Genomic DNA, 24,205 nt, shown 5'->3' with positions numbered 1-24,205 from the left:
GAAAAGGAGACCAGATTCGTGGTTGCCAGGGCTGAGGAATGGTTGGGGGCGGCGGCAGTGTGACTATAAAGGGGGTAGCAGAAAGGGGTAGCGTGGGAGATCTTCGTGGTGGGGGGCAGTTCTGCATTTCTGTTGAGTGGTGGTTGCACAATTCCACACATGTTGATAACAGGACTTGCAAGCCACACACACACCGCACCCTAGTGTCAGGGCCCTAGTTTGGGGATTGCACTGATTGTGTCAGGTGTCACCAGTGGGAAAAACTGGGTGAAGGGGACATGGGACCTCTTTGTACTATCTTTGCAACTTACTCTTAATTCATTATTGCTTCAAAATAAAATTTTGAAGTTTAAAAAACCATTTTGGCATATCTTTTTTTTTTAAACTTTGTTTTAGACAAAATGTTTTCCAAAAAGAGTTTGTGTACTGTGATTTATGAAAATAGTGTATAAGCTAGATAGCCTAAGAGGTAACTGAGTATTTTATTACGTGGATTGAAATGCTCGTGGAATATAGTTTGCCTTCTTTTAAACGATGCTTCAAAATGATATCTATAAAGTTAAATTACTAAAGTTAAAGATTCTTATGTTAGGAGATGTTTTAATTTGTGAAAATATTCGCCTGATTGGCTTTGAATTACTTAATCATTACATAACTTAGAATACATCTGTTAAATAGAACCTTAATTGTGCTCTTTTCAGTTGATCATATTTAAATCGTTAAGAATGTTAAATTCGCAGTTACTGTTTGAACAGTTTTACTAGCCTGCTCCCTCATGAACAATACTATGACTTTTATTTTTACCAGTATTCTTCAACATCCAAATATTCTTCAGTGTGTTGGACAGTGTGTAGAAGCAATCCCCTATCTTCTGGTGTTTGAGTTCTGTGACTTGGTAAGTTTTCAGTAGAAATTCAAAGTCAAGTATTCAGAAGTTTTTACCAGAGCGTTTTTGACAGATAGAAATGCTGGATGAGGGACTGCTTTCACTTCTGTCCCAGCTAGTTAATTCCAAAGAAAAATTATTAATAAACTTGATATATTAGCTTTCAGTGAGTTATATTATAGTAACCCCCCCAAATCTCAGTGGCTGATAAGAGCAAAATGATTCTCATTGGCTCTGGGTCAGCTTCAGCTCTGTTCCAGGCTACGTTCACCTCTACCCCAGGGTCAGTGTTTTATTCTATCTGTAGATGCTGCGGAGAAGAATGTGTATTCTGGTGATCTGTACAGTATGTCTGTATGGATCTTTTGGGTCAAGTTTATGAGGCTGTTCAAATCTCCTGTATCCTTCTGATTTGTGGGGAGGGGGCAGGGACAGAGGGAGCCTGGGTCAGTTTTCTAGCAGTTATTGAGAGGCATGTTAAAATTTCCTGCTCTGATTATGGATTTTCCTTATTTTTCCTTATAGTTCTAGTTGTTTTGCTTTGTACATTTTGATACCCTGCTGTGTAAGAGATCCAAATTTAGAGTTGATATAACTTCCCTTAATTTGAAACTTTTATCATTATGAATGCAATCTCTTTAAGATTAAAAGCATTACAGAGGATTAAGTCTGTTTTTATTGATGTTAATTTAGTTAGGCCAGCTTTCTTTTGGTTAGAATTTGCCTGGTTTATCTCTGTCAATCCTCTTCTCTGGTTGACATCTCTTGTAAATAGCTTACGGTTAGAATTTTATTAACCTGTCAGTCTCTGTCACTTAACATGGAACAGGTCATCCATTTATGTTTATTGTACCTACGAGATATTTGGAATGTTATGTGCCTGTTGTGTATTATTTTTCTTACCTGTTTCAACTTTTCTTTTTTGCTTTTTTTCTAGCCTTCTTTTAGATTCTTGAATTTTTTTGTTTGTTTCAGTTTTCCCCATCTACTATTTTAGATACTGTTTCTTAATTTTGTGTGTGGTTACACTAGAAGTTACAACATGCATATTTAGTGTAACAAGGTCTAAAATTAATCAGTATTTTAACCCTTCTCCAGAGATGCTGGGACCTCATAAAGCTCTCTCTCCATGTAAAGAAACCAGAGTTAATCCTACTTTTCTGTGCCCTCCCCACGTTTCCCCCATCTTGGAGGGTGCTTCCTGATTGAACACTTGGTGTAGAAAGGCAGCATGCTGTTCTCAAGGGACCCAGAGAGAAAACTGGCCATTGTCCTCTAGGCCTCCTACTTAGATGGAGCAGACACGTGATAATTGCCATTTAGCCTGATTATTTAATGGAGGCAGGAGAACGAAGAGGAAGGAGTTCACAAGGATGTTTCTCATAGTTTTATTGCGTAGCTGGTTTTGATTATCTCAGAATTATCAGAGCTATGGTATGTATGATCCTTACTTATCATAATATGAAAATAATTCCTTTTAGTCTAGCTCTTGGTGACCAGTATGATAGGTGACACAGCAGGTGAAGAAAGAAGACCAAAGATGCATTTTTATGTGATGAGACAAGTCTGCTTATCAGAGTTCTGCTTTTCTGAGACATTTAATGGTATCTCTTTTGGGTCCCTAAGCTCCTGATGCTGATTATAAATAACAGCGGGAACATTCTTCATGAGTGACTGTAACAGAAATAACAGCAGCAATCACCATCTTCTTGAAGTCGCATGTTTCCAGGCTAATCGAGGTGGTTTATAAAACTAGCTCATGTACTTTGGCATTTTCTTATTCTTTACCCTGTTTGTCCATTCCTGAAAGTTTTACTAGACAATGTTGTTGTTTTTCCTGGAATAGTAAAAGCTTAATGTTTTCTTCTAAGTGGGTTCAGGTAATGGGTTTAGTTTTAGTGCTGTTCTAATTTGTTTTTGCTTTTGTTTTTTTTTAAATTTTATTTATTTATTTTTGGCTACACTGGGTCTTCGATGCTGCGCGCGGGCTTTCTCTAGTTGTGGCGAGCGGGGCACACTCTTCATTGCGGTGCATGGGCTTCTCATTGCAGTGGCTGCTCTTTGTTGTGGAGCACAGGCTTAGTTGCTCCTCCGCATGTGGGATCTTCCCGGACCAGGGCAGGAACCTGAGTCCCCCACATTGGCAGGCGGATTCTTAACCACTGTGCCACCAGGGAAGTCCCCAACATTCTATTTATAGAATTTTTCCCTCGTACTTTTCTATCTCAGATTTAAATGCATATTCTCCAAATACTGACACTAGACTAAGTATTCAGAACATACATATTTACTTACCTACATTTCTGTTGGCTTTCATATTTTGCGATGAAGATTATGGATACAGCCCTCCAGAATTAGGAAATGTGACTTCTTGAAACACATTTTATGTGACTCTCCTAAGTCATGTTCACTCTCCTCAGTCACTCCTGAAGGCTGAACATCTGGAAAGAGCCCATCCCCACCCAAAGCTTTCACTGGCAGTGCAGAGCTAATAGCTGTTTTTATTTAAGTGCACTGCCCAAGGGTACATTGATCAATAGTAAAATGAAAAAACAATAATTTTTCTCCCTGAAATTAAAATAGAATTTCCACATGATCTGGCAATTTCACTTCTAGGTACATACATCCAAACAGTTGAGAGCAGGGTCTCATTTTCATGCCCGTGTTCACAGCAGCATTATTCACAGTAGCCACGAGGCAGAAGCAGCCCAGGTGTCCATCAGTGGTTGAACAAATAAAATTGGGTCTATCCATACACTGGAGTATTATTCAGCCTTAAAAAGGAAGGAAATTCTGACACATGCTGCAGTATGGAAGAACCTTGAGGTCATTATGCTCAGTGAAAGAAGCTAAGTCACAAAAACACAGATACTGTAGGATTCCACTTATATGAGGTCCCTGGAGTGGTCAGACTCATGGAGACAGAAGGTAGAAGGGTGGGTGCCAGGGGCTAGTGGGTGGAGGGGATGGGGGAATTAGTGTTTAATGGGGACAGACTTTCAGTTTCGGAAGATGAAGAGAGTTCTGTGGATAGATGGTGGTGATGGCTGCACAACAGTGTGAATGTACTTAATGCCACTGAACTGTACACTTAGAAACACTTAAGGGTGGTAATTTTATGTTACATGGTTTTTACCACACAAAAAACATTGGTAATTACCTACTATTATGGAAGGGGCTGTACCGCTATTAACTATACTTGGAGGAGGCTGATATGCCCTTGGGAAATCTGTCAGTCAGCACTTGGAATGTCCAGCCTCATATCAAGGTAAAGGCCGTTAACCCAGGGAGCCCCCAACCTTGCCAGGCAGTGATGTCACATTTATCTCCGAGGGCAGTTTCGTTCTCATCATCTCTGGACCCTAGTAAGTTGCAGAGGGACCAGCTCCTGAGCAGCAAGGGCTGGGCCTCAACCGGGGGCACTGGCCCTGCAGTTAGGTCCTCGGGGCTCAGTGTGTGCAGAGACCAGGTAGCAGAAACGGTCAGCTCGTGTCAGGCCCGTGAGCCATAGAGGTGCCTTCCTACCTCGACTGCAGGGACGTTCCCAGCACGCCCCAAAGCCTGGCTTCACCTGAGCCCTGCTCCCAGCCTGGATGCCCCAGAACCCTCCCAGAAAGAGGCCAGATTGAGCAGAGGGGTGTCATTCAGGGCAAAAGCACCTTCTGGCCAGGGTCCAGAGGCCAGAAGCCTGTAGCCCAGGGTTGGTAATCAGCAGCTTCAGCCACAGTGAAAGGAGCCACTATCTTCACATGTTCTTAGTAGGTCAGGAGCTATTGAGTGAATGTTGGCCTTTTCCGTTGTCACCAGGCAGTGACCATGCACAGCGATAACATCTTTTAAGGAGAAAGGAGAGAATATTTTCACACTTACTTAACTCATTCCTTGTGAGATGGAATTACCAGTCTCTGAAAAGCACTTTATCTTAGAATTTTTATGAAAGAAAATGAAAACTCTTCTGAGTATGGTAGCTGGACCAGAGTCACTGATGTGTACTGCTGATGGTGCAGTGTTCGTGAGGGGAGAGATCACTGCAGGGTGTTGTGTGTAACTTGTGGCCATAGGAGGTACACTGTGCTCTCACATGTCTATGTGGGCAAGATTGTTTGAGGGTAAGGGTCACTCAACAGAAATGTATGAGCACCTGTTGAGTACAAAGAGCTGTGCCCAGTGCTCTCAGGAGCACGGGTGAGTCACCCTGACCCTGCCTTTTCTGCCTGTAGAGCCAAGCGGGCCTGCCTTCAGATGCTGGTCCTGCCACTTGTGTATCACCCTGGAGAGTTACCTGACCTCTTTAAGCCTCAGTGTAGACATCTGTAAAATGGGAGTGATACTGCCCACCCTGTAGGCATAGTAGGTGCTCAGGAAGTTGTCGTTATTTTTATTCATTTTTAGTTTCTTAATTGATCATAATTTAAAGGTTTGAGTAGTTCTGTGTAGCAATTCTAACTAGGCTCACTGGCTCCTTTGGGAAGGCTTCACAAAGGAAGTGGTGTTTGGTCTGAGTGTGGACAGGTGGGTGGATGGACTTTCCTCTGCAGGAAAGGGTCATGGGAACAGTGTGAGCCAGGCAGGGTAGCTCAACTGTGCGTGTGGACCAGCGTGGGGGGTGGGGCGATAGATGGTCCCACAGTGGGTGGCGTGGGGACCGGGTGAGAGAGCACTGCGTTAAGAGAGGCTGGTTGGCATCCGCTGGGAAAGATCAGCTGGAAAGGTGACAAGCCGAGACCAACTACTTGGAGGCCAGACTGCAGGCCCAGGTAAAGACGAGGAGGCAGATCACCTCCACCCCGTCTTACCTCCCATGACAGTCAGCAGTTTCTTCCTCTGTCACCGGACTCCGAAGCAAGAGATGATAGCCTTTTCTTTGCAAGGGAGCGATCTTGGTGTCGTGTGCAGATTTCCACAGTCCTCTGCGGGCTGGGCTTGCTTCAGCCACTCAGGAGAGGCAGGGAGCCAGGGTCCCGGGCTCCCAAGGCTGTGGGAAGCTTGGCCGCTGCCCACACAGGGCTGGCGGTGTGAGGAGGGAGGGCTCCGACCTGTGCCAGGCCTTGTGCTGGGCCTGAGGTGTTTGCTTCTCCTTCACCGAGTCTCCTTGCCTCAGTCTTCTTCGTTTTACAGATTAGAAAACCGGGCTGCAAGAGATGAAGGGCCTCTCGGGGCCACACCCATGCCCGACCTCAGGACCAGGCTTTCTGTCTTCTCTTCTTTGGTTAATTGACTTGCCTGATGTCACATGATTGCTTGTGGCAAAGTGGGGATTTTAACTGATGGCTTAATTTTATTCTGTGTACTTCTATATGAGGTAGTTTAATGGCTGTAGGTTTGTCTTCCACCAGTGGGAAGCCTCCATTTTCGAATTGGCCTTTTGTACAGAAAACGCCTAGTCCATGTCCGTGTCTTATGTGTAAATGAGTTCGTTACATAAGCCCATGCACTGGGGCCCTCCCAGGCATACAGAGATGGGTGATGTGTCCCTGCCACTCGGGAGCAGGAGTAGAAAAGAAAGGACATGGGCTTACTGTGGAACAGAGGTGCACGTGGACGGTGTCTCTCACTCGGAGCCAGCGGGAGGGACACATGCAGAGCAATGACACGGCATCATCAGGCTTGGAAGGGGGGTGGCTGGTGGGGGCGCCACATCCCTGGGCCCTGCCAGTGGCTCCCTTCCCCACACGTGGCTGCTGCCCTGGGCCCCGAGGCCCTGGCTCTTTGTGAAAATAGATCCGGGCCTTGGTGATGGGTTGGATGTGGGCGTCTAGAGAGAGAGCAAACTCAAGAATGAGGACTTTGGTTTTGGCCTGATCCACTGGGAAAGCGGTGATGCCATTTCCTGAGATGGAGCAGATCGTCGGAGCTTTGCACTGGGCGTGTTAGGTTTGAGGTGCCTCTCAGGGCATCTAGGGAAGGGTATCGAGTCCGCAGCTGGACAGTTGCGTCTGGGGCTCAGGAGGTGGAGGGGTCTGAGTCAGAGAAATGTATGAGAGATGATTTTCAAAGCCACAGGGTGATAGAGTCACCTGGGAATGAGTGTCACGGTGAGGAGGGATGAGGACCACAGACAGAGCCCTGGGCATGCCAACGCCTACAGACCAGTAAGAGGGGGAAGGTCCAGCACAGGGGAACGGGCCCCTCACTTGGTCCTGCCCAGCAGGAGCAGCTAGAGCCCAGCCTGTTGGGGGGCGAGGGGTTTGAGAGAGATTGGGGGGCCAGGAGGCAGGCCAGCCAGCGCAGACCCGGCTTTTGAGGCGTCTGTCCGTGAAGAGGGGAGGGAAGTGGGATGGGAGCGGGAACCGGGTTTGGAGGCAGAGGGCGCTTGCTGGTTCTTTATGGGATTCACCTGAGAGGTATTTGAGCTGAGAAGGGATGGGCTCAGGGAGAATAATCCATGATAACAGAAGGTGCTGTGCAGGTGTGGATGTTGGGGGGCGGGGCAGGACTCGGGTGGTGGAGGGAAAAGTAGGTGCAGTCAGAGGGCTTGAGGGAGCTAAGAAACCCTCGGGCTGGGGGCGTTCCCAGGGCTCCCGCCCTACCTCCCTGTTTCACTTTGTCGGTGGACACCGAGCACGCAGCTGTTGCTGCCATTCTTTCCTCCTTTCACTCAGTTTTTTTTTTTTTTAATCTTTAAAATTTTTGGATGCATTGGGTCTTCATTGCCGTGCGCGGGCTTTCTCTAGTTGCGGCGAGCGGGGGCTACTCTTTGTTGCGGAGCACGGGCTTCTCACTGCGGTGGCTTCTCTTGCTGCAGAGCACAGGCTCTAGGTGTGCGGCCTTCAGTAGTTGCAGCACACGGGCTCAGTAGTTGTGGCTCACGGGCTCTAGAGCACAGATTCAGTAGTTGTGGAGCACAGGCTCAGTAGTAGTGGCGCACGGGCTTAGTTGCTCCGCATCATGTGGGATCTTCCCAGACCAGGGCTCAAACCCGTGTCCCCTGCACTGGCAGGCGGATTCTTAACCACTGCGCCACCAGGGAAGTCCTCAGATTTTTGTTTAAAAACAAATTTTCCTCCCAAATCCTTCTATTAAATGTATAAACAACTAATTTTTCAGTTATAAAGCTATTTACTTTTTGGGTTTTTACATTGTATTGGAATTAATTCATTGTTCTCAGTGTCCTGTGAAAAGCTGGACGAAGCCCTCATGGCAGCTGATGCTGGGATTTATGAGGGCCCTTGTGAGTAACCATCTAAAGGTCTTCGAGTGACTCATTCCAAGAAGTCGGCCAAGGGGCTGCTCTGGTATCTGAGATCTTAGTATAAGCACTTTGCTGCCATCTAGTGTCATACATTTTTCTTTTTGAGTATTTTGCAGAGGGTCGCAGTTTGGGGAGGATCTGAGAAATTTTTAAAACTTGGATAAAGGAAACTTTTTAGTTCAGAATACATTGCTGTTCTCAGTGTTTTTCTCTTCAAATAATGGACCAAAGTAATAATCCCTGTCTACTCACTAGGCATCATTAAAACATAAATAAAATAAGCCAGATATCTAAATGCAGCTTTATCTGTTTTGGATAGAATGAGTCAATTTTTAGTACTTATATAATATAATTTTTTTTCTGTAATTAAAGATTTTATGCTGATTTTTCTTTCAAATGGTGGTGCCAGGAGAGCTCTTGAGGCTCTTTCTAGAACATAGAAAGAGTCCCTCCCAACCCATCACAGGTCTCATCCTTGCGAAACAGTCATGGGCTCCTCAGTAATACCTCATGTTTACTCCCCAGGTTAGAGACGTCTTTTCTGGGGTCGCGCTCACTTTGCGCCCTCCCCCCGCCCCCCCCAGTGCGGGTTGGGAGAGGCCTTTAGTTTTTGTCAAGCTGGAAACTTTCAGAGCGTTAGCAGTCTGAAGCAAAATCCCCTGCTGTTTATTATACTTTATCTTCTAGTGAAATCTGGGGAGTGGCCTATTGTGGGGAGAAGATAACTTTAGAACAGTGAGTGGTATGCTTTAGGTAACCTTGAAAAATAACTACACCCACTCTGCCATTCCTGCCTTCATGGCCAAAGTCACTTGGGAAGTACTTGCTGTTTGCCCGAAGCTTCTGTTGGTTTTGAGAAGTGGCCAGATGCAGCACAGCATAATCCGACTTTCGTGTGAGGGTAGTTTTTTCCTTAGATGAATATTGCAAGAAAGGGGTTAGACAAATGCATTTAAGTGGTTATTTCACTGGTAATGTAAGTAAACTTCAGCTTTTTGTTTTCATATTTCGTTTCCATATGAGCTACCTTATGAAAATCCCATCAGCCTGTAGCCTGGTGCTTTTTGCTGGAGTTTTTCTGGGTTAATTTAATTGTCGCCCAAAGCTGGGTTTATTCCCACCACTCCCATGCTGGACAGAGCCTAGCCTGGGTGAAGGTGGGGTTGGCATGGGGAGGGACATGCATTTTTAAAGGGGAAGAAAAGGTGTCTGTTTCTCCACTGGAGCAGCTTGTAATTACTAGGGGAGCAAAAGGGGAAAGCACCACATTCTCAAAGAAATAGGAGGACGATGACGTGGGTGAGCACACACCTTGGTCCTGAGGGGAGCAGCTGCTGCCCTGGCAGAGCAGTTCACTAAGTTTGGGAGACTCCTCCACAGCTGTGTGATTGGCTTGAATTTACTGGACACTCATTCTTATAGAATAATCGATTTGATCTACGTGCTAATTTGGTTCACTCACCAAATAGAATTTTCTTGGCAAGTTGGTAAACTGTAAAAGTGCAGCCCCACTGTTTGTTAGCTCTGTGGCCTTGGGCAAAGTTCTTAACCTCCCGAAGCCTATTCCACATCTGGAAAGTGTTTTAAATTGTGAGAGTTCTTTGAGGGCAGCAGGTGTGGAAACTCCCAGAACAGTGCTTGGCAAACGTTCGAAAGCTCTGGTGGTAACAGTTATTGATATCAACATTATCGTTCATATTAAGATGATGGAAATTGGGAATTAAAACAAATTTGGATTCTTGGTGTGGACCTAGAAGTTACATTAGGACGTATTTATTATTCAGTGTGGACAAATGCTAGTAAAGGAATATTGTGTTTTAAAGTTTAATTCTGGGAGGAATTTGCTATCTTCAGTAGCAGTTATAAGAAATGTATCAGAATCTTTAATTGGTTGAGAAAAATTTCCTTCCTCTGGAGTCTTTTTTGACTCAGATGTGAAGAAAAGTGAAAGCTGTTGACTTACTTTCTAAATTTTATTAACTGAATATATAAAGCTTAAACTTGGAATTAAATCACATCAATAAATACTTAATCATGTGGTAAGCAGAATGTGGAAGATTGCCTCAAAAGTTTATTTCCCAAAAGAGATACACTAACCCCCAAGACACACAGCCCTAAAATTAACGTCATGAAACAAAAACAGGATAAGATAGGGGAGTCCTGTGCGAATACGTGGGGTACTCGGCATTGAAACATGTGTGCTGGGTGTCTAAATGTGAATTTGCCCATTTTCCTGCCTGTGCTGCTGTCCTTTGAACAGGCTTATTTGAATTAACATCACGAATTTTTCTGGAGTGGCTAGAATGTACTTTCTCGCAGTGGTCTCTGGGCCACACAGGGCCCTGGGGAAGCTGGCAGAGAACTGAAGCAGTTACCGGCACTGAGAGTACTTTTTCTTCCTCTTCCACCCGTTTTTCTTTCCTCATCTCCCTCTCTGTTGCTCATGAATGCTTTGGTGGTGGCCTTTGTGATGTGATGTTCTCCTGGAATCCCTGAAGGTGGTGTGAATGGCACTTCTTTTACTCTCCATCTCATCTCTTAGTTACCTGGAAATTTCTGTACTGCTGCACTTAAATTGTGCATTATTGCCAATTTATCTTATTTAACTATTGTTATCTGTGTGTTTATATAACAAAGGTAAACTAATGTTTAATTTAGAATGATCCTAAAAGGAGAATAGTGTTTTCTCTACCTTTTAAGTATTTGGTTGGAATTGCTTTTTTGTAATTTCAAACTTGTTCAGGGTGAGATTATTCTTTATTAAGCTCAAATCGAAATAATTTTCATCTCGGTCAGCTGAGGCGTGTGTGGAGATGCCCGTTTGTCCCCCCGGTCCTCTTTGGAAACTGACCTGGGCTGGTTTCCGCAGGGCGATCTGAAGGCTTACCTGCGTGGTGGCGAGCCCGAGCCGGCGCGGGGGGACGCGCAGACCATGCTGCTGCAGAGGCTGGCGTGCGAGATCGCGGCGGGGCTGGCGGCCATGCACAAGCGGCACTTCCTGCACAGGTGGGTCCCTCTGCTCGCGTGCACCTCCCGCACTGCTGACCCCAAAAGTGTGGGAAGAGGCCCTGCAGGAAGCTCAAGGAGGACCGGCTGTAATGTGAACTCTCGATGTATAAACAAGGTGTCCACTCCTGCCCAGTGTCAGAATAAGGGTTGAGCTGGGCTCCATTTAAACCAATTCCCAGGGAACAGAGTGCCTTAATACAGCCTAAGGCCTAGAAATTAGTCCCAGAATTTCAAAGAATGTGAAAGAGTGCAGAGGGAGCAGTTCCGGTCTTGCATCCTCCTCCTGTCAGCTTCAGGCTCCAGCTCTACCCGCTGGCTTTCGCGGTGTGGCCCACCTCCCATTCCGGAGATGGGAAGAAGGGATCTGAAGGGCTGACATCATCTTCTCACAGAAGGTCACAGCACTGGTCTCGGACCAACGCCACCCAGGCCAGGCTGGGGGTGATCGGGGGTTGTGTGTGAGCAGCACAGTGGTCGGGATAACACGTTTCTGTCCAAGCCTTTCTGTTCCTACTTGAATAGCTGCAGCTCTCTGGAGCACATCGTATCTTGTTCAGATCATCAGTGTAATTTCCGTAATTAAAACAACAAAGGGCTTTGAGTCCTGTCTGAGATGATGATTCTGTGAATAGTCTTTTGAGCTCTGATTTATGTTTAAAATTATTTCTCAGGTCTTTGGACAAAACCGGGCAGTGTCTCTTTAGTTGACTGTAAGTCATTTAACTCTTAACAATCCAAAGACCTGAAAAGGAGCACCTGTGTGTACTCACATGGAGGGTGTCTATGAAGTATTATACATTTTTTAAAGCAGGTTGCACAGGAATATATTTATAATATGACAACGTTTAAAATAAAAGCTTGTGGGCTTCCCTGGTGGCGCAGTGGTTGAGAGTCCGCCTGCCGATGCAGGGGACACGGGTTCGTGCCCCGGTCCGGGAGGATCCCACATGCCGCAGAGCAGCTGGGCCCGTGAGCCATGGCCGCTGAGCCTGCGTGTCCGGAGCCTGTGCTCCGCAATGGGAGAGGCCACAACAGTGCGAGGCCCGCATACCACACACACACAAAAAGCTTGTATTTGTAGGTGTGTGTGTGTGTGTGTGAACAGACATGGAAAAATACCTATCAAATTCTCAACATTACTTCAGGGTGGGAAGAAGGAAAATTAACATTTTTCTTACACATCTATCTTGTCTGACTTGCATAGTGAGCAAATCATTCTGATAAAGTGCTTTTTAAGAGACCCAGAAGATCATGAGTTTCTTCAGGCCCAAGGCAGAAACCCTTACACAAAAGTTCAAAATATAAAGATCTATTTGTTTTATAATGGAGAAGTCTTATATTTTGTTTTTAACTTCATGACAGGTTAATTCCCAGCATATTTGTATTGTTAATCTTTTGTGAAACACAGATGATTATTACCTAATACTTGGTGTAGGAATTTTTAGATTTTGGAGAATGGAGCATTTAAAAAGAATATCGTATCAGAATGAGGAACATAAAGTTATCAAAGACAGCTAGAAATTGTGTTTAGAGCCCAGGTCGGTTTCTACTCTTGTATTTTAAAAATTGGCAAAGATGTCAGAGTAAATGTTATCTTCCTGTGAGTTTCTTTAGGTTAAAGTTTTACTGAATTTAGAATCTTATGAACTTTAGAACAAATAAAGTTGATAAGTTTACTCACGTGGTTTGGATTTAATTCAGGTGCATAAACTCAAGGTAAAGAAAATTCTTGAAACCATTGACAACTGTTTCATTTTATTTTAAAAAATAGCCATATTTTATGTAAAATTTCCATTTGGGGCAAAATTTTGTGCTTTATTTTTTTGTTGGTAGCACAGCGTAATAGCATCTTTTAAAAATTGAAGTATAATTGATTTACAGTATTGCGTTAGTTTCACATGTACAGCATAGTGACTCAGTTATATATATATATATATTTCTTTCAGATTGTTTGTCATTATATCAATAGGTTATTATAAGATATTGAATACATAGTAGCGTATTTTTAAGTTGAACTTTAGAATATTTGTTTGCTACCTCAAAGTCCGACTTTCTGTGTTGGTTGAAAGTAGAATATCCTACACGTCCAACTGGAAGGTGATCTAGTAGAGCACCCCCAATTAAATTTTATTTTTACTTATCGTCTAAGAGGAGACGTATGCCTGGGTCTCGGGTAGCCTGTGTTTCCGCAGTCAAACACATGACATTCGTGAAGGCCTCATAAACAGCAGGAGCTGCCAGTGTGTTACACTCCACACCATCCTGCCCTGCTGGCCAAGAGCCTGGGACTTCCTGTCCCCAGCCTGTCAGTCTTCCTGAAGGAGCAGCTCCCATGAGAAGCCACCAGGTCACTGCAATGAGCTAAGTGCACAGGGCATCCAGCCTGCGGCGTGGGCCTTGTGGTGGCTCACATAGCTGGAGACCTGTGTGACGGTGGCCTTGAGGAGTACCCAGGTGGCAGCTGTGCATGAAAGGACCTCTGTAGGATTTGCCCAGTTTTAAAGTTAAAGTTACACTCTGCTGAGAAACACCGAGGTGACTAAGTCATCCAGCCCTAAGAGTGTGGGTGTCCAGTGTTACAGGAGCCCAGTGTTCATATAACCCAGCTTACACAGAAGGTAGGTGTGAGAGGGTTAGGAAGGACTGCTGTAGACCTGTGGGCTGGCTGTGTTGTGTGTCGGGGAAGAGAAGCGGTGCGGGGGCTGACTTGATAAGCAGGGGTCCAAACCCTGAGTAGAGTTGCGTCTTTGTGCCACGTCGGGGTCCTCTTGCCTTAATCCTCTACCTGTATCTCTGTGAGCTGCACCCCACCTTCAGCTGGTAAGTGGCAGAGTCTCTTCACAACCCACGTAGGGATTTTTCTTTTTAAACCTTCGTGGCTGCCAACGGCAGGTTGGTGCTGTTAAGTGGCCTCTCCTCAGCTTTACCAGTGTGAGCCACGGTCCTTAATCCTCTGAGCCTATTTCTTCTATGAAATGGGGATAATCTTGCCCTGAAGTGTTCTGGTCAAGATTACATAGGGTAACGTGGGCCAAGCCCTAGAAGAGTATTCTGTAACTTTCGGTTGTTTGTTGCTCTTTTGATCAGGAATCCAGGGTCTCTGGGAGACCCTAAGTGGTAACGTAAGTAGGGGAGAGGATGGTTTGGGAAGTGTCTCCAGCCACACTGAGCCGTTTCCATGAGAGCAGTCCTCCTGGAGATGGGTACACTCTCATTCCAGTGGAAGCAGAGAACAAGTGGTGATGCTTCCTTGTGACTCGGGATGGGAAGCTGTTTAGAACCCCTTTCCTCTGTGAACGCACGCTTCCTGTGTCTGGCGGCTCTGCTCACGCGGCTGGGTCCCACTGACAGCTGAGGCCACCTCGAGCGCTGCAAGCCAAGGGGGACGGGGCCAGAGCTTTAGAGCCTTTCAGGGCTGGATCGCCTGGCAGCTTTGCCACTAGACCTGTTTTTCAACTTGAAGGAAGAATATACTGGGTATGTTTGTATTTCCTGACCCAAACCAGCCATTGACGTCAAGAGTTACCTCTGCCATTAAATAGTTACACCTTTGCATTTTCCTATTCTTTAGCTTGGCATGTTATTGGCCTTCAGAGAGTGTTTATTTTTACTAATTTTGAATTGAATTATATCATCATTTAGAATCTGGATAACACTTCAATGTTTTGAAAACATTTCATATTTTAAAAAATTTTATTCTTATAAAAACCATATGAGTTAACCCTTACAGGTTAGGTGCCCCCTTTTTCTGGCAAGGAAAAACGAGGCTCTGATGTGTGAATTGACTTAGCCCGAAGTCACACAGTTCTTAGCGGTGGAGCCAAGACTCGTTCCCAGGTCTCTGACTTTGTCCAGTGCTTTTGCCACTGTACTCTGGTGATGGGATATTTGGGGTAGAGGGAGGGAGCAGGTTTAGAAGAAATTCTCTCAGTCACACCATTGTTTTCCTCCTCATTACCCCTGGTTTTCAGGTAATGAGAAGCACTTCCTCCTTCTCTGAGAGCAACAGCTGAATTGTGTAAGAGTTTCACAATGTCGTTTATAACGAGAGCCGCAGGTCTTTTGCAGGTATAACTTTTCATCTTTTATCTAAGCTTCTCCTTTCCTGTATCTGAAGACCTGCAGGAAACGTGTGTGAGGAGAGAGGCGAGGAGGGAGGCAGCTGGGTGGTCCTGGAGTGGCTCTAGTGGCCTGAGTGGAAGGTGCCAGGGGCTCTGCAGGTGCCCTGCTGGCCTCGCCCTGCTGCCCCGCCACAGATGACACTCACATGCCCCGGCCGGAACGCTGGCACCCAGCTTTTAATTCTGGTCCTAGGACACAGGCGTTGGAGAGGTTGAGAATGATCTGTTGGGGCTTCCCTGGTGGTGCAGTGGTTAAGATCCGCCTGCCAGTGCAGGGGACACGGGTTCGAGCCCTGGTCTGGGAGGATCCCACATGCCGAGGAGCCACTAAGCCCATGTGCCGCAACTACTGAGCCTGCGCTCTAGAGCCCATTTGCCATAACTACTGAAGCCCACGCACCTAGAGCCTGTGTTGTGCAACAAGAGAAGTCACTGCAGTAAGAAGCCTGTGCACCACAACGAAGAGTAGCCCCCGCTTGCCACAACTAGAGAAAAGCCCGCGTGCAGCAACGAAGACACAACACAGCCATAAATAAATAAATACATAAATAAATGGAAGGATCTATTTGCAGGGGCTCCAGAAATTCTGGTTGGAGGTGCTCAGGGCCTCTGCGGCAGGACCTGCAGGGCCGCACGGGTGCAGCTCTTGGTCCAGAGGGTCAGGCTGCCTTAGAGCCTTGTATTCTCCTGCCCACATATGGCACCCCTCCACTTCTCCCTTCACTCCAAAAGACAGGGACCACTTCTCTCCTTGAGATGGGAAGTTTCTACAGGCACACCTCGTTTTATCACGCTTCGCAGATGCTGCGGTTTTTTTATAAATCAAGGGCCTGTGGCAGCCCTTTGCTGAGCAGGTCTGTCAGCGCATTTTTCCAACAGCGTTTGCTCACTTCCTGTCTCTGTGTCACATTGTGGTAATTCTCGCAATATTTCAGACCTTTTCATTGTTATTATGTTTGTTATGGTGATCTGTGATCAGTGATCTTTGATGTTACTTATTATAATTATTTCGGCATTTTTAAAGCAATGAAGTATTTTTTAATTAAGGTTTATACATTGTTTTTTCTTTTTTGGACATAATGCTCTTGCACACTCAGTAGACTACAGTGTAGTGTAAACATCACTTTTCTGTGCACTAGGAAAGCAAAAAATTCATGTGGCTCGTTTTATTGCGAGATATGCTTTATTGCGGTGGTCTGGAACCAAACCCGCAGTATCTCCCACGTGTGCCTGTATACTGTCTATAACAGTAGGGGTGTCCCGAGGTTTTCCCCAGGTGCCTCCACAGGCCTGATGTCTTTTAGATGGTGCGCCGTGAAAATACGGCTTGTAAACATAGCGTAAAGAAGAATTGAACACATCTAACTGGAAATTGAGATCAGCATGTTTATTGAGGAGCAGCGGCACGCATGGCACCGTGCTCTGACTGGTAATAACGAATTGGTGGTGGTGGTTATTGATGGTGAAGACGGAAATACTGACCCTGGCAGAGTCACTTCAGTTCTCTGTGCCTCAGTTTCCTTTTCTATAAACGGAGAACATAACAGTGCCCACCTCAAAGGCTTGTCGTGAAGATTAAGTGAGTTAATATGTGTCCGGTGCTTAGAGAAACGCCTTGTGTAAAGTGCTTGGCTCACATTAGCCATTATTGTATGATTGGATCGGTGTCGTTGTGCACACCAGGCTGTCATTGAAGTACATCAGCCTTAGCTGTTGCTGTCCTCATTCTCATTACATTTCAGACATGTGGACTTTGGAAATTCAAATCATCGAAAATAAGAATTTGATAAAGTTTTTGGTCTTCTACAGTCATATGAAGACAAATGTTTTAAATTTTGGACTCTAGAAATGCAGCTTCTGATTACTTTTATTTGTGATTTAGAACTATAAATTAGGTATCCACTTCTATTTTAATTTAGTGGCTTTTTTATTCATGTGCCAATTGATAATTTAAAAGATTCTAAGGGGTAAAGGTGAAATCCAAAAAATGTAATCTGCTATTTTTATGGGAAGTTCCTTTAGAAAAAGTAGTTTTTACTTTGCAAATTAGGTGTTTTTGAAAATTAACTTGTTCTATGTAAGTAAGTTGTTTTAAGTGAGTCTTGAAAATATGCTCTTTGCCTCCCTCTTGGGGAGGTGGAGTTTGGAAGAGACGAGAGTGATTTGGAAAGGGTCTCCTTATAACGCTTGCATATCTTTGAAAAAGGAGTTAAAAACCAAACATTTTTAATAATGTAGATTATTTTCGGGTGCTTGAAGTTGTAACTTTATTCTTCTTTACTTACATTAAAGAGACTACTACTAGACTATTACTCAGGTAATGCAAGTTATTTTTAAAAATTCAGACAATTTAGCCAATTTAGAATTCTTTCTTGGTAACTCTAAAAATACTAGGAAATGAGCCATAAATCTGGTATTAATGCAGAACAAGGTACGGATATGGTCAGTATTTAACCTTAGCAGTCAGAGTGATGTACGAAAAAATCTGATCATCTCCATTCTTTAAGTAATTAGGAATATGGTATTACCTTTTTCTGTGAAAAAGGATTTTAAAACACGAATTATTAAGCAGGGAGCTCAGTACACTAGCTGATTACTCAAGAAAGCCTTTAGCCATAGCAATTTCATGTCACATCATCCTGGGTGTTGATTCTCCTTGTTCTCGTGTTCACTTCACTCTTTCTGTTTTCAGTGATTTAGCCCTGCGGAATTGTTTTCTTACCTCGGACTTAAATGTGAAAGTGGGAGATTATGGAATAGGATTCAGCAGGTACAAGGTAAGCCTGAGGTTTAAGGGTCCTCTCCTTGACCTGATTTAATTCCATACTCATGAAGTGGTCATATCATGAAATGCCATGCCTTTTTGGAAAGCGGGGTAAATTGTTGCTACCTGTATAATAAAATACACGTCATATAAATATTTCTCTGTTACATGTTCAGTAAAATTTCAGCTCAAATTCGGTAAGCTTGGGATTTGGATTTTTAAACTCTGTTATAATTATATCCCCAAAGAAAATAAATGAAGTATTTGAGATTTTTATTTGTGTGTGTTTGTGTAGCCCAGCTGAGTGAGGTGCCAATGTGGGGCAAAAAAATATCACGCAAATGTAAGTCAGTTCTTTGTCTACATGGTAGCTCTAGCGTCTTGAGCGCTTGCTGTATACCACCCAGGCACTATGAAGAACTTGCCTGCACGATCTCATGTAATCCTCACTGTAAAGGGAGGTAGGTGTGTCTTCCTGATCTTACGGATCAGGAAGACGGCTCAGTATGTTTGTTGCTTGCCCAGAGTCACAGAGCTGGTAAGTGGTTGAACGTGGACTCAGCCAGTCTGTCTGATTGGAAAGCCTGCGCTCTTACTCATTAACCGCCCCACTGCCCTGTTCAGGGATACGGCCCAGCATATTTTACAAGATGTTTTGCTCAGAGTCTGTGTTCTGTGCATCAGACATGGCATACCTTCCTTTTCCAGGAAGGATGACTGAGCAAACGTTCACGGCTCAGAGACCAGCTCATGAGGCCCAGGAGGCTTCAGGGAAACCCTCACCCACCTTCTGCCCAGAAAGTCGGTCTCGTGCCACCTTCTTTTTCTGACATGTTTTTTGGGGGTGGAGTTTGTGTTTTCTGAGAATGACCTGGAATTAAATCATTGAGCTCACTAAAAGTGTTATAAAATTCAAAATTCTGTATGCTTTCTAACAAAACAGGAGGATTATATTGAAACAGATGATAAAAAATTTTTCCCTCTGCGATGGACTGCTCCAGAATTAGTAACCAGCTTTCAAGACAGACTACTAACTGCAGATCAAACTAAGTATAGTAATATCTGGTATGTATTGATTTATCATTCTGTTAGACTTTTGTTGTTAGCAAAGTCCTGACTTCTTTCTTCTCAAGTACTTTCTTAAGGGAAAGTAATTGAATAAGATGGAGGAACACCAGAGTGCCTGATGGTGTGAAAAAAAAAAAACCAATTTATTGACATCATAGCAATTATCACAGTTGCCATGATGCTGTTAACTTTTCTCTTACCCATTTGACAGTAATAATCTCCATAAAAGCAGGAACCAAGGCTATTTTCTTTGCCTACTACAAGGCCTGGCTTATAATAGATGTTTAGTAAATATTTATTGAAGTGAATGAAAAAACAGAAAGGTTTGGACCATTATGTAATACTGAGATGTATGTCAGTTTAATGGAAGTTGAAAAAATGTATCTGAGTCTTTAGCAATTTCTATTAACAGCTTCCTTAATTTATGTCTACACTTTTTTGTGTTATTGTCCTGCTTTTTCTACTTTCTTTTTCTCTTCTTGCCTTCTTTTGATTTTTTTTAAACTGTTTTTTTCCTCTCAGCTTGGGAGCTGTATACTCTGTTCCTATACTTTGATTGGTCACCCTAGAAATTATAACGTGTACTTCACTTAACTTGGTCTAATAGTACTTCTCATCTTGGCCCTGTTTCTGAGCAATACAAGGACCCCAGGCTACTTTAACATACTTTAACTTGGTTTAGTTTTACTCTACACACACACATGCAATTATATGTCATTATTGTTGGGTCTGTTGATTTTTTTCTTTTAACCCCACAAGACATTACTATTATTTTTTTTAGCATCAGTGTTTGCTTAGGTTTATCCACGTAATCGAATCACTTTGCTGGTTTTTTTGTTTTGTTTTTTTTAAATCTCAGACCTTCCATCTGAGATCACTCTCCTTTTGTCTGAAGTATGTCCTTCAGAATTTCCTTTAGTGAGGTTCGACTGGTAATAGATTCTCAGGTCTTTCTCCGTAGGTCTGAGTGTACCTTTGTTTTGTCCTCGTTCTTGAAGTATATTTTTACTTGATGACAGTTATTTTCTCTCAGCATATTGAAGATCTCACTCCACTGTCTTCTGGCTTCCATTGTTGCTCTTGAGAAGTCAGCTGTAAATCTCCCTAAGCTCTTTGAAGGTAACGTGACTTTTTCCTCTCTGGCTGCTTTTAAACTCTTCTCTTTGTCTTTTGATTTTTGTAGCTTCACTATAATGTGTATTGGTGTGGATTTTTTTGTTTTTCTGCTTGGGATTTATTTGGCTTTTCATATCTTAGGTTGGTGTTCACAGCCCTTATTTACCCTTTAAATACTGCCTCTGCCCCGTTTTTTCTCCTTTTGGAAGTCTGATTAGATATGTGTTATACCTTCTTGCTCTGTCTTCTGTCTCTTTTTCTCTCTTTTATATATTCCATCTCTTTGACTCTCTGTGCCACACTCTAGATAATTTTTCAGACCTGTGCTCTATCTACTAATTCTCTCTCTTTAAAATTCTCGCTTCAGCTGTGTCTATTCTTCTGTTAAATCTCTCTATTGAATTCTGTAGTTCAGATATTGGCTTTTTGGTTTTAGGAAGTCTATTTGATTATGATCTACATCAGATAATTCCAGTATCTGAAGTCTTTGTGGATTTGATCTTGCTGGCTCTTGATGGTGGTTTGTTTCCTTGGGGACTTTTTTATGGTGAGGATCTTGGAAACCTAGAATTGAGAAACATTTCTCCAGAGAGGGTCCACATTTGCTTTTGTCAGGTACTTGGGTGTCCCGTCATGTAAGGGACTACTCTTAATTCAGGGCTTTATGTATCCAGCTCAAGATCTTTTAGAGCACTCAGATGGTGTGAGTTTGGGCTGTAAGTCCAAGTAAGGACCAGCTCTGTGGTTACAGCTTCTTTGGGACTACACTCCCCCGCCAACACACACACACACGTACTCACGCTCCCACACGTCCACTAATTCACAGGACCTCAGTGCCAAGGCAGCTTGCCTTCCAGGCCCCTGAGAAAGGCAGGGGGCAGGTTTATTCCCACTGTGAGGAGGTCTCTGTGAGACCCCTTACCTTGTGCAGGCCCAGGGCTTTGGCCTGTCCACCGCCACCATCACCCCCACTGAGCCTGGTACACCACAGACACAGAAGCCCAAGTTCTGTGCTTCAGCAGATGCTGTAGTCAAAGGTGGTTTTAGTGTTCTGCTTAGTTCACTAAGCTCTAGATTTTGTCCAGGTAGTTCCCTGCTATCTTATCTGCTGTTTGTTGTGTTTAAGAAGTTGCTTTTCACGCTTCCTTCATATTTTTACTATTCTTGCAGGGTGATTGACCTGAAAACTTAGCCTGCGTTCCCAGAGACAGAGCCTCCCCCTTGTTTCTGACGGGTTGAGCAGCCTCTGGTGGCAGTGCTGGCAGTGGTGCCAGCTTCCATGAGAGGCAGGGACCAAACTGCCCTGTGCCAGGGGTGAATGAGAGGATCCTCTCTCAGTGAGTTTGGTGGAAGAGGGGATAAGAGCTACAGGACATTTTTCTTCCCGGAAGAAAGAGGCTTGCTGGTCCTCAGGGAGACACAGGCCAGTGAGAGGCAAAGAGCTGGAGAGAAGGGAATGCTGGCGGTGGCCAGTGGCACTTGTCCCCAAGGAGACTGGGTGGGAAAGACTAGGGAATAGAGAGCTGCAGGGCAGGGTGGGCACATGGCTCCTCTTTCTAGGTGGCCTGTGCCAGGAGAAAGGGACGCTCAAGGAGGGTGTTAAGGGTCGGGGGAGTGGGGAGTTGAGAAGAAAACCCATGCTTCACGGTCTCTGAAGAGCTGGGGAGGGGATTGGTTTGGGAACAAGCCTTGCTGGGAGAGAGAAAGGTAGTTACATCGGGGATTTGGAGAAAATAAGGCAGGTAGAGGTACGTGCCCAGGGTCAAACCAGGCTTGGTGCTGATAACACTCATCTTGCCCCTAATCATAGGCCACCTTTGTGGTCTTTAGCATTTCATGTAAACTTCTTATTTTCCTCGGTCAAATAAATTGTTAATTCCCTAAAGTCGTTGACAGTGTCTTCAACTTCTTTGTATCCGAAACAGCCCTCTGCCCCTAGCAGATGCTGTAGTCAAAGGAAACTTCTCCCATCTTGAATTGGATTGGGAGATTTGGGTCCTTTTCTTTCCTTTGGTTGAAATGCCCCCTCCACTTAGATACTGAATATGTTGATTTTTCTCACTGATTTGTGAGATTAGTATAAGAGAGTTTAACTCATACGTTATATTGTACTCTACCACGTCAAATAGTAAACGTATTTACTCAAGTACGGCTCATTATTCACACAAGCATTCTGGTGGGTATACTCACGGAAACCATCAATAGCCAAACCTGGCTGGACGTCAGAACCATGAGGGAGCTTTTTAAAGATGCAGCCACACCTGCATCCAACGAAGAGTCCTCGGGGTGGGTGGGGTGGGGAGGGTCCTAAGTACCAGCATCCAGATGACACAGACCGTCAGCCAGGTTTGGGAGCCGTTGCAGAAAATAGACTGTAATATGCGGCAGAAGTGGAGGTGGTGGGAACGAACGCAGGGATCACACAGAGGAAGTGGAGAGGAAGTGTCCCTCTGGCTTCAGCCACAGAGGCCGTTTCCATGAGGCCAGCACTGGGCGCGCGGGCGAGTGGGCCGGGTACTGCCCGTGGTGACGGCTGTGCACCTGGAGGTGGTGAGGGGCTCGGGCACGTGGCCGCTTCTGGCAGAGTAGTGGGGCGGGGGGGCGTCCTTCCGAAGAGCAAAAAGCCCCAGACACTCAGGAATAGCTACAGCAAGAAATACATGGGGCAAACAGGGAAGGATTGTTCATGTCAAGATTTCCGACGTTTACTGCTGTTGTGAATGGGATGTTTTTTCCCTACCAAAAATCTCAGAATTCAGTGTATTTACCTTGTATCTAGCTGCGTTGCTGAACTCTTAAAAGTCATCGTGATGAACTTTCTAATTTCTTGAGTTTTAAGGTTGACGGTCATATTCGCTTCTCCGTGTAATCATGCCTCTTAGCTCCATCTCATATTTTTTTGCATTGGCCAAAATTCCTAAAGTAATATATTCCGTTAGTAAATCTGAGGAGGTATTCTTGTGGTCCTCATTTTAATGGAAATGCCTGCTTTTAAAATCATGTTAGAGAGCGATCTTGAGTAACCTTTTCAGTAGACACTTCGTGCTTGAAATTACTAGTGACTGTACAAGTAAAAATGTAGGTGTTAAAACTTCGACATCCGAAGAGAGAAGAAAATAACCGTGTTCTTTTTTCTGCAGGTCCCTGGGTGTGACACTTTGGGAGCTTTTTGAGAATGCCACTCAGCCTTATTCCAACCTTTCCAACTTAGAGGTTCTCAACCAGGTCATTCGAGAGAGAGACACAAAACTCCCAAAGCCCCAGCTGGAGCAGCCTTACTCTGACAGATGGTGGGTAACTTCACGTCACATTCTTTTCAGAAGATAAGGAAATCCTGTCTGCATGGGTCTTAGTTATGTATTCTCTAATTTTGAACAGTAAATGTTATGAAAAACAATCGTTTGTATATTATTCATGACTGCTTTTAGAATTAACATCCATTTTTTTAATGTAATGCTATTTTTAAAAAATGTGTAGAGCGAGCAGGAATCTGTGTATTACATGCAGTAAGAAAAGCGCTAAGTCTGAACTAATTAGAAAAGTCAATTCTAAGGCAGTTTCCTGTTGTGGAATTATTTTTAAATGAGGCTGTTTGTTTAAGTGATAACCCGACGTGCAAGAAGAGAGACGGGTGGCATAGACACGATCATATTTAAACTTGACACGTGAGGCTCATTTGCATAATGTATGTTGACATTTGCAAAACAAATTTACTTCTTATGATGCTCCAGACCAGTTCTTAACCCGGTTTCCGATTAGGATTGGGCTCACCTGTGTCAAGGCCTCTGTCTGCGTCACCCTGTGCCCGGCTGATGTTGCCCCTGGAGCTCGGTGCCCCTCCGTGTGGGCGTTGCTCAGCCCCCCTACTTGCTAGAACTAACTCACCCAGAATAACTGGACATTCACGCTATAAACTTAATACCATGACATCGTCTTTGTCTTCCCTTCCACTCACGGCAACAGTTTAAGATGCTGGCCGTATTCAGCCAACCCTTCGAGGACCAGCTCCTGGTTGCCACCGTCTCTGGGCTTCTTTCTCTACTCTTTCC

At 44.4% G+C, this 24,205-nt stretch overlaps 1 protein-coding gene across 1 annotated transcript in view; it reads left to right on the top strand.

The window, feature by feature from the left end:
* Nucleotides 1–24,205, top strand: part of LMTK2 (lemur tyrosine kinase 2) — a 77,662-nt gene that overhangs the window by 42,188 nt on the left and 11,269 nt on the right. Inside the window, exons 6-10 of the mRNA XM_007448871.1 lie at nucleotides 808–895; nucleotides 10,948–11,084; nucleotides 17,901–17,985; nucleotides 18,916–19,037; nucleotides 23,297–23,446. Coding sequence (XP_007448933.1) covers nucleotides 808–895; nucleotides 10,948–11,084; nucleotides 17,901–17,985; nucleotides 18,916–19,037; nucleotides 23,297–23,446 — 582 coding nt within the window. The remainder of the gene's footprint in view (nucleotides 1–807; nucleotides 896–10,947; nucleotides 11,085–17,900; nucleotides 17,986–18,915; nucleotides 19,038–23,296; nucleotides 23,447–24,205) is intronic.

This window comes from Lipotes vexillifer, unplaced genomic scaffold (assembly GCF_000442215.2).
Source record: "Lipotes vexillifer unplaced genomic scaffold, Lipotes_vexillifer_v1.1 scaffold778, whole genome shotgun sequence".
NCBI classification, from domain to species: Eukaryota; Metazoa; Chordata; class Mammalia; order Artiodactyla; family Lipotidae; genus Lipotes; species Lipotes vexillifer.
This window is presented reverse-complemented; position numbering and strand designations above follow the sequence as displayed.